The sequence below is a fragment of the Numida meleagris genome, chromosome 5, assembly GCF_002078875.1.
Source record: "Numida meleagris isolate 19003 breed g44 Domestic line chromosome 5, NumMel1.0, whole genome shotgun sequence".
Lineage (NCBI taxonomy): Eukaryota > Metazoa > Chordata > Aves > Galliformes > Numididae > Numida > Numida meleagris.
In genome coordinates, this window is record NC_034413.1 from 24,656,884 (window position 1) to 24,667,266 (window position 10,383).

Below are 10,383 nucleotides of genomic sequence, written 5' to 3' on the forward strand. Positions count from 1 at the left end.
GGCTTAAACCTCTTGATCCTTCTGCTGCAACTGTATTTTCTCTTCTTCATTCTGCAGTCTCAGCTTCTCACGTTCTTGTTCCTATCATAAGGAAGAAGAAATAGACAGGTAGAGATAGCGTACACACTTTTGATATTCATTCCTTATGCCCTTTAGTAGTTAATGTTCATTATCTCCTATACTTTGGATTAGGCTCTTTGATGCTGCACAGTATCTAGTATAGACAGATTAATCTATACAGATTCTACAGGAAAAAAATAGGTAAGGTAATTAATTACAGAAGACAGTCTACTTATTTTAAATTATTTTTCGTATAAATATTCAGTTAGTTGCTCTATACCTTAGACTCTCCATTTTTGTTAACATCTTACCATGCAGCAGGTAAGTTTTTCTCCCCAGCTGCTGACTAGTCCTTTATTTATTATTTCCAAAATGTGAGGTTTAAACACTTGTTTTCTGTTATCTTTTTTTTTCAAAATAAGAATACAATGAACATTGTAGTGAGAGCTACAAGTTGCCCCAGCATCATATGCTACGATAATTATACATTATTATTAACCTGTCGTTGTTCTTCAAGTCTCTGTTGAATCGTTAGCTCTTCTTCCTTCATTTTTCTTAAAATTTCGAGTTCTTCCCGGGCTGCCTCCTGTTCTTTTTCCAGTTCAATCCTTTCCAACATTCTCTATTTCAGAGATAACACAAAATCAATTAAAAAACAAAACATAAAGAGAGATTAAACAGCATCAATTACATTGTCATTAAATATTTTGCCCAAGATAGATCCACCTTTCGTTCTTCATCTAGAGTTCTCTTGTAGTTGTAAATCCAGTGTGCCAGGTACTCTATTGGGTCTGCAGGCCGATGCTCCACAACCTCTGCCAGTCCCTTTTTCAAGCAACTTCCCAGGCATCTCCTCAGGTATTGAGACTCCATTCATATCTACTAAAAACAAACTAACAGACGCTGGTCACCAACACCAGAGTTAAATTAGGAGTTTTCAGAAGTATTGACTGCATCATATTCCGAATATGATATCACTCATTTTATTAAAGCTAATTTAATTAGGCAATTATATAAGAAAGCTATCTAAATCTAATATTGCTTTAGTCCTTAGAAGCTTCAGCCTTAGATCAATTCTACTACGCAGGCACCTGAAGAACGGTGGAGCACTTCTGTGAACGGTCTGAACAATTAAGGACAGATCTCCATTGGAACTAACAAAACTGAGTTAAGGGACATTAGAGCAGAGCCCGAAGCAAGCACAAAAGAACAACTTTGTGCACATACAATGTGTCACCGGCCCTGGGCTGATAAACACATAACACATTGAAACCCGATCTGTGTTACGCCGGTGACAAGGCCGGAGGCGGCCGTCATAGCCCCGGGGGCACCAGCAGCCCTTAATTGCGCTGCCCTGTCTCACCCGCAGCCCCCACCCACACCCCCGAACTCCGCTGAAGCACAGCCTGAGGCCTCCTCCCCCTCCCAGGCCGCATCCTAAGCGGTCCTGTTCCCGATCCCCTACTGCGTCCCTCCTACCAGCCGAAACACGCTGGTTCACACGCACCGCGTCCTCCCGCGTTACTAAGCAACCGAATGCCGCTACGCGGCGCCCGCGCGCCCGGTAGGAGCCCTTCGAATGGGAAAAGCCTCCGCGCCATGCGGCCGGGCGGTGTCGCTGCCGCTCCGCCCACGGCCTTCGATCGGCCATCGCCATTTTGCGTCAGCTTCCGCCGGAACGCCCCCGCGCATGCGCGGCCCTCGTCTAAGGGGGCATCGCGCACGCGTCCGGGCGACCCATCTGGAGTGATGGCGGGTGGCGGCGTCCCTGCGGAGTCCCGTGTGGGGCAAGTTGTATTGCCGGGCGACGTGCTGCTGCTGCCCTCCCACCCCGAGCAGGACCTCGAGCGGCTGCCGCTGGGCACTAGCGCGGCTCCGCGGGGGCGGCTGCTTTGCGGGCCGGGCCTGCGGCGCTGTGCGGGCGGGCTGCTGGTGACCAAGTGCGGGCTGCTGCGGCACCGGCAGGCGGGCGGCGGGACGGCGGCGGGCGGCGCCTACTGGGTGGACTCGCAGCAGAAGCGGGTACGGGGACAGCGGGCTGCGGGGGGAGGTGGGGTGCAGGAGGAGCCCGCTGACCGCTTGTACCCGCTGCCGCTTGCAGTACGTGCCGGTGAAGGGAGACCACGTTATCGGCATCGTGACGGGCAAGGTGGGGGACGTGTTCCGGCTGGACGTCGGCGGCAGCGAGCAAGCTTCGCTGTCCTACCTGGCCTTCGAGGGCGCGACCAAGAGGAACAGGCCCAATGTGCAGGTAACGCTGCCGGCAGTGCTGCCGTGTGACAGGCTGAGCTTTAACAGCTTTCCTTTGTAATAGCTGTTTTTGCTACTTACGTGGTGTAAAGTAAAAGGATGGAGGTGGCTTTATTCACGAAGGTTTTACCGTGGCCCATCTGGGGACTCTTCACGATGAGTCCATCAGTCTATATTTTCTCAAGAGCTTTTTGTGCTTCTTCGCTTCTTATGCTGTAGCTTTCCCATAACCTGCTGGCGGCAGGTGCAATTCATGTAGTCATGTGCGTCCCAAGGGGGCACGCTGAGGCTTGAAAACATCCTCTTAGCGCTGGTATTGATAGAGGAGGGTTTGCTTTGTAACGTTTGTAAACTGTTTTGTAATATGTGCATTTACCAGAAATGCCATCACCAGAGTGTAAAATGGTCTGTGAATTAAAATGAAATAGACTGGTATGGCTTTCTGGCAGCCCTGATAAACCATTGCAATAGCAGAATTGGTTTTTAATGCTCTTAATGTCTGGAGAAAGAGAAACTTAAGTTCAGTACTTAAAAAAAGAACAGTTACTCTATGAAATGTAATTCTGTAGTTTTTTGTAATAATCTTTCAGATTCTAGTGGTGATGTCATCATACAACATACATTTTTGTTCATAAAAGTGTCTTTAGTAGAAGAGGAGAACAATTTCTATTATAATAGCTCATTTTTCTATCATCAGTAATTAATCATCTAATCACAGAAAGGCTTGGGTTGGAATGGGCCTTAAATATGATCCAATTCCAATCCCCTGTCACTGGGAGGGTTGCCATCCACTAGATCACACTGCCTGGCCGCATTCAAGCTGGCCTTGACTGCCTCCAGGACTGAGGCAGTCGCAGCTCTGGGCAGCCTGTGCCAGTGCTTCATTGCACTCTTAGTAAAGAATGTTTTCCTAACATCTAACCTTAATCTCCCCTCTTTTAGTTCAAAGCCATTCTCCCTTGTCCTGTCACTGTTAGGCTATATAAAAAGTCACTCCCTTCAAGTACTGGAAGGCTGCAATGAGGTCTCCCCAGAGCCTTCTCTTCTCCAAGCTAAACAAGCCTAATTCCCTCAACCTTTCTTCACAGGAGAGGTGCTCTGGCCCTCTTCTGACGCGCTTCAACAGCTCTGCATTCTTCTTGTGCCAGGGGCCCCAGGCTTGGACGTAGTACACCAAATGGGGCCTCACAAGAGTAGAGTAAAAGGGGACAGTTACCTCGCTCACCCTGCTGGCCACCCCTCTTTTGATCCAGCCTAGGATGCAGTTGGCCTTCCAAGGTGCAAGCACACACTGCTGGTTCACATCCAGATTTTCATCCACCATTATGTAACCAATAGTTACAACTATTTTGCTGTCTTGGTGCATCTTTATCAACTGAATGTTTCTTACAAATGCGCAATATGATCTTCTTTAATACTTTTTGTTTTCTGGCATTGCTTGCTTTAGGTGGGAGATATTATTTATGGTCAGTTCCTTGTAGCAAATAAAGACATGGAACCAGAGATGGTCTGTATAGACAGCAGTGGAAGATCAAGTGGAATGGGAGTAATTGGACAAGACGGCTTCCTCTTTAAAGTTTCCTTAGGTCTGATAAGGAAGTAAGTATTAACAAATCCAGTTATGCTAACATGTAACTATTGTGGTTTAACCCAGCAGGTGCTTAAGCACCACACAGTCATTTGCTCATCTCCTTCCACCCCACTGCCACTACCTTTCCCAATGGGATGGGGAATAGAATAGGTAAAAAGAAAACAACACCACAGAGTAGAACTCAAGGGTTAAGATGAAACTATTTATCGAGAGAAGGAAAAAAATAATAATAGTTAAGACAAATACATATATATCATAGAATGGCCTGGGTTGAAAAGGACCTCAAGGATCATCGAGTCTCAACCCCCCTGCTAAGTGCAGGGTCGCCAACCACTAGACCAGGCTGCCCAGAGCCACGTCCAGTCTGGTCTTGAATGCCTCTGGGGTGGGGCATCCACAACCTCCCTGGGCAACCTGTTCCAGTGCGTCACCACCATCTGTGTGGAAAAACTTCCTTCTAATATCTAACCTAAATCTCCCCTGTCTCAGTTTAAAACCATTCCCCCTTGTTCTGTCGCATCAACCCTCGTGAACAATCGTTCCCCCTCCTGTTTATATGCTCCCTTCAAGTATTGGAAGGCCACAATGAGGTCTCCCTGGAGCATTCTCTTCTCCAAGCTAAACAAGCCCAGTTCCCTCAATCTTTCCTCATAGGAGAGGTGCGCCAGCCCTCTGATCATCTTGGTCGCCCTCCTCTGCTCTCGTTCCAAGAGCTCCACGTCCTTCTTGTGCTGGGGGCCCCAGCACAATGAATGTATATGACAGGTGATGTGCAAGCAGTTGCTTACTACCTGCTGACCGATGCCCAGCTAGGCCCCAAGCAGCAGAAGAGAGAGAAGAAAGAACTTCTGTCCCTTTCAAAACTTACTTTCTGCATGATGTCATATGGTATGGAATATCCCTTTGGCCAGTTTAAGTCAGCTGTCTTGTTTCTATCCCCTCCCAGCTTCTTGGGTGCCCTGCCCTGTGCCTCCCAGCTCCTTGTCTGTTCCTCAGCCCCCCAGCTGGTAGGACAGTAAGAGAAAGTGGGAAAAATGAAGTATGCTTGGCTCTGTACAGCACTGCTCAGCAGCATCTAGAAACATTGGTGTATTATCAACATTGTTTTTCTGCTAAAACCAAAACATAGCATGGTAGCAGACAGTGAAGAAAAACAACTCTGCGCAGCTGAAACTAGGAGAGTAACATTGTATTTTTAGGTATATTATATTTGGACTATTTCTAATCCAAGAAGTGTGAACGAACCAGTAATCAGGCTATGTGGTTGTTCTAGTGCTTTTGTACCAGTTTTACTGAGTAGAGGATGAATGTATATTGAACCAGAAACAGCACGTATTTTTCCCAGTTAAGAAATTTAGATGCTCCTGTATATTACATGACCTGTTTTGTTGTTGTTTTTTTTTTTTTAAGTAAGTAGTGACTTGGCTGCAAAGGCAATGTAGAAAATAAAACCATTTACCTGGGGAAATCAAACAGTCCAAGGTATGGTTTTAGAATGTACCTACTGGGTTGAAGCTTAAAAAATGAAAATGATATCCTTTTCCTGAGATAGCTGTCAGCCAAATTTACATCTCCCACCAAATGAAGGGATCTTATCAATAAACTTTTCTGTGACATCCAAAGGAAAAAGAAGGTACCTTGAAATAAGAATACAGATCTAAAAAAAACAAAAACAAAAAACAGGATTTTCATTTAAAAACTTGTATGTTAACCTAGGAACCAATCCAATCTTTTAAATGCATTCCAAACTTGGAGTTATTTGGGGTAGTGCTAAGTTAAATACACAATTTGTGACTATCACAAAATACGAGCTGGTAGGGATAAATGATGGTCAAAGTTCTTGTTGTTTTGATGTTGAAGGGAGGAGAGATGGGCATCTGTTCTTTGGAAATACGAGGTAGCTATTTCATACCTGGGTTTTGTAAATAATTTGGTTTACGTGTCCTATCATCAGTGTGAACTGCAAGTTATTTTTCAGCCTTTTTCTTGCTTTTCCGTGTTCTCTATATGTGAATAAAGAAATGAGTATGTTACAAGTAAACTACTTATGAATAATAAGTTTGTTTTCTTTGAAAAATCTTGTTGGAGTCTGATGGAATACTAAATGTGTTACCATATTCTTGCCACTTACTTTTCAGTGAGTTGATAAAACAAAAACAGTCTCCATCTACTGCTGTGTTGTTATTACTTCCTGAAGGATGAGTGGGGAAATCTTGTTTTAGAAGATGCATCCCTACCTTTGGTGTCAAATTAAAAGGTTGCAGCACTTCAGAATGTTACTTTGTTTAATGATTAGTAGGATTTCACTTTATATTTGCCAGGTAACTCTTCTGAATCTAATTAGAAAAACAACTGGCTATTCACAAGTGCTGTCTTTAAGTGCGCATATTTTGAGAGGGAAATTTAAATTCTGCTATGGGATGGCTATTTTGAATGGGTATGCAACTTGAGTCATCTTACCTTTTGGAGTTGCTCTCGTAATGCCAGTGCTGCAGTCTAGTTACTGACTGATAATGATGTAATTCTTATCAAATGTGAGCATTCACTTTTTCCTCTAACCCTTCCTAATCTTACTTTACAGGCTCTTGGCTCCCAAATGTGAAATAATTCAGGAACTGTCACAGCTGTACCCATTTGAGCTGGTGCTGGGAATGAATGGAAGAATATGGGTAAAAGCAAAAACAGTCCAACAGACTTTAATTATAGTAAATATTTTAGAAGCTTGTGAGTACATGACTGCGGAGCAGAGAAAACAAGCACTTGCCAAACTGTCAGGAAATTGAGTAGAAGAAAGTTTGAGGATTTGTAATAACTGTAGAATGTTCTGTTATTTTTGTATTCAGATTTATATTAAAAGTGACATTCTAAATAAAGTCCTAGACATTTTTGGTGGTTCTTCAATTCCCTTTATGCACTCAGCTGGTTCTACCTTATTTAGGATCACTTGTGATTATGAAACACTGTCTGTTGTGGATTTTGACTGGTGTGGAGAGGGTCTTGAAAAGCTTCAATTAATTGTGAGTTTTGACATGCAGTTTTTCCAGGAGAAAACCAGTCAGTTTATAAACTGTGTTTTACTAGTTAATATTATAAGCTTCAAATAGTACATGTTTACTTGGGATAGCTGAGAGCATCCTGTGAACCATCTATTCTGGTCAGGTGCTCAGTATTAGATCAATCCATCACTATTTATACAATCTTAGAGAATTTGAGAATAGAGACACAGATGGAGAAATACAAGAAAGTAATTGTAGGGTGTACCAGAAAGTAATTACAACGTGCTTCAGGCAGGTGATCAATTAAGGCTGAATGCATCATCCCAGTGGCATTAAGACTTTCCCTGAAAGATAACCTGGCTAATGGCCTCAAGGAAACAGAGTTTAGAATATAACTTCAGTACGAACATTCAGGAAACTTAGTGGCTAAATGGAGGTACTATGAGGGCTGCTCTGAAAGTAATGCCTCCTGTTTTATTATGCTCACCCATGATGTCAGAGGTAGTTGGTGGTAGCAGCAGAAGTTGTACCTTTGCTCTGATATTCCACTACATGTTGTTGCTGTGTGACAGATGGCAGCAGAGGGGTGGTCTGACGAAATGGCGTCTGACATGGAAGTGCGTATGAAGCAAAGATGTGGAATTGAATTCCTCCATGTGAAAGAATTTGCACTTGTTGCCATTCACTGATGCTTGCTGAATGTTGATGGAGACCAAACAGTGGATGTGAGCATAGTCATAGTGAGGCAGTGGGTGCCACTTTTCAGCAGTGGTGACAGCAGCAGTGGGTCACCTCTGCTGGTGCTGATTTTTACAATCATGGCATGCAGGCTCTTGTTTGTGGCTGGCAAAAATGCAGCTAATGGTGGTCACTATGTTGAAAAATAGTGTTTTTTAGCTGAGATTTTGCTCTCTTGAATAGTGTTATCGTGCTCTTTGTTGTAGTTTCCATAGAAATGAGTAGGAGGCATTACTTCTGGAGTGACCTATGTAATAGACTTAACATCAGTGATATTTGAAGTCACTTAGGACTCCTTGAATGTGTTTTAACTAGAGATGAGATAAGACCACTGCAGCAATAGCCATGTCCTCTGTTCTAGACAGTTCAAATTTCTTTAGTTATGTCACAAAGACTCAGTAGATCTTTGCTTCGTGTTTAACAAAATAAACTTCTCCAAAAATTAAGTTGTTAGGCTTCATTGTGTTATAGTTACTTGCATGCATGTAAAAGAAATGCAGTACTGGGATTAGGAGGATGTACTATTATTCTGTTATATGAATAGTTTCTTTCTGATGTTTTAAGAAAGCTCCTTGGAGTAGTAGAGGAGTTGTTTGACAGCTGCTTCCTGTGGGAGCAATGCTTATCTGTATCCACCTGAAGAACTACAACAGTGAAGTTAGCTGTTTTAAGCAATTATCTGTATACGTCTTGTGGTTCTTAAGCTGAATTACTTGATAAGCAATATTCAGTAAATTAGAAAAATGGTGTAATTGAAGTAAGCCTGAAAACTCTCTTAATTCCAAATAGAAATGACATCTTTCTTACTCGGTCTTTTATCCAAAGTTCGGTCTACAGTATTTAATTATGTTTCCTAGTCATCTTTCTCATTTAGAAATTGCTTCTATTCATAACCACATCTGACTCATCTTTAATATGCTTAGGGCTTCCCTGATTCAATAAAAACCAAACTCTGATGGTTTCCTTCTGAATTGTAGCCATTAGATTCATAATTCTTTTGTTTCACTGCCCTTTCTCTTTAACATTTAGGATACTGTTCACCTGCTTGGTGGATCTTCTTAGAAATCTTTTACTTTCACCTGTCTCCTTCACTCCTAGTTGAAGTGATTTGCACTTGCATGCCATAAATACTTTTAAGCTTTTAATGTCTTGTGTGTACATTACTACCCTGTAATAAGGATTTCACTAAATATGCTCTTCTTTGTTGTCTCCTCAAATTAAGCTAACTAGAGCCCTTGCAGGTTTTTTGTTATTAGGAAAAGAAGGAATCATAATAAAAGTATTTGCCAAATCATATCAGGGAGCTAATTCTGCTGGGTTTTGTGAGTGTTTTTGAATCATAATGGTAAAACCACAGGAAGTGGGAATGGCATGGATCATTTCCTGAAGAGTTGTGGCTTGAAATGAAATTAGCCTTATCTTCCCCATTTGGCCTGTCTAAGCAGCCTCCCTTCCAGAAGTCTTGAGTTTTAAGCAAAACCTGTATGATAAATGAGCAATCATTGATTTTAAAATTCTGCTTTTTGAGGTGCGAAGTAGCAGCTGGTGACTTTGAAAGTTTTCTACATTGCTACTGCTGTGTTTTACACCACCCCTTTATTGTGTCCTACTGCCAATTACAGAATCATTTGAGTTGGGGGGAACCCTTAAAGGTCATCTAGTCCAACTCCTCTGCAATGAACAGGGATGTCTACAGCTCAGTCAGGTTACTCAGAGCCCCTGCCCAGCCTGACCTTGAACTTCTCCAAGAAGGAGGCATCCACAACCTCTCTGGGCAACCTGTTCAGTGCATTGCCACCCTTACTGTAAAAAGAATTTCATCCTTAAACTCAATCTAAATCTCCCCTCTTTTAGTTTGAAACAATTTCCCTTTGTCTTGTCACAACAGGCCCTGCTAAAGAGTCTGTCCCCTTCTTTTGTCTTAAATCTTTCTTATTTCTTCTAAAGGTAGGAGGGGAGGCCTTAGTGAAAGGCCATTATGAGGTCTTTTGGAGCCTCCTCCAGGCTGGACAGCTCCAACTCACTCAGCCTGTCTTGTGGGGGAGATGTTCCATCCCTTGGATCATTTCTCTAGCTCTTCTCTGGATGTGCTCTAGCAGGTCAGTGTCTCTCCTGACCTGAGGAGCCCACATCTGGATGCAGTACTCCAGGTGAGGTCTCACCAGCGCAGAGGGAATGAAAGTTATCAAATGAAAGAAGACTCCAGATGTCAATATGGACACAGTACATATTCCCAGAAATGAGCACAACCACTTTAAAAAGTTTTTAAGGAATTAAATGGAAATCATACATTAGAAATAGGTAGTTTGTGGTTTGGTCTAGGTTGATGTGTTGCACAGAGGCCAAGAGTAAATGCTAATGCAAAGTATAGGTATGCAGTGTCGAAATTAAGTGTGATAGTAAAACACGCTTGTTTTGCTTTAGCAGAAGAAAGTTGCATGTGCAAGTAGTTCAGTGTAATAAGAAGATTGGGAGCTTAACTCTAAGGCTATAGTTAGTGTGTGGCTGTACCTCTTCTGGATGAGGAGTTTACTGTGCCCAACTACTCTTTACCACCTTACCAGCAGTAGTTTTCTGGGATGTGTATTTAATGCCTAGCCAAGTTTTGTCAAAATGACCCAGATTAATATCAGTGCTTTTCATAGTGGTGGTGGTTTGTTTTTCTAACCTAGTTCTTTAGCGGAAGAGGTCATGGAATTTTTCTCTCAAATTTTAAAAACGAAGTGCTGCTTATAGCATAAATTTGTT

General features: G+C 42.7%; 2 protein-coding genes across 9 annotated transcripts in view; one reads left to right on the top strand and one right to left on the bottom strand.

The window, feature by feature from the left end:
- The window catches only part of LOC110399378 (S-adenosylmethionine synthase), a 38,311-nt gene extending 36,620 nt beyond the window's left edge, over positions 1-1,691 (bottom strand). For 3 of the 8 annotated variants that reach the window (XM_021397989.1, XM_021397987.1, XM_021397988.1), the window contains exons 1-3: positions 787-1,530; positions 560-682; positions 10-81 (exon numbers count right to left, since the gene is read on the bottom strand). In XM_021397989.1, coding sequence (XP_021253664.1) covers positions 10-81; positions 560-682; positions 787-933 — 342 coding nt within the window. In that variant the 5' untranslated portion in view covers positions 934-1,530. The other 5 variants (XM_021397981.1, XM_021397979.1, XM_021397980.1 and 2 more) reach the window with 5 other exon arrangements.
- EXOSC3 (exosome component 3) lies at positions 1,645-6,789 on the top strand. The gene is made up of 4 exons (XM_021397991.1): positions 1,645-2,082; positions 2,162-2,311; positions 3,758-3,909; positions 6,483-6,789. Exons 1-4 carry the CDS (start codon positions 1,660-1,662, stop codon positions 6,682-6,684), a joined length of 927 nt encoding a protein of 308 aa, XP_021253666.1. The 5' UTR covers positions 1,645-1,659; the 3' UTR covers positions 6,685-6,789.

Bases quoted from the DNA above. Each gene is read 5' to 3' on its own strand.
- EXOSC3 (XM_021397991.1), top strand. From the start codon at position 1,660: ATGCGGCCGGGCGGTGTCGCTGCCGCTCCGCCCACGGCCTTCGATCGG. The intron at 2,083-2,161 runs GTACGGGGACAG...TGCCGCTTGCAG, and splicing joins TGGACTCGCAGCAGAAGCGG to TACGTGCCGGTGAAGGGAGA. The intron at 3,910-6,482 runs GTAAGTATTAAC...CTTACTTTACAG, and splicing joins TCCTTAGGTCTGATAAGGAA to GCTCTTGGCTCCCAAATGTG.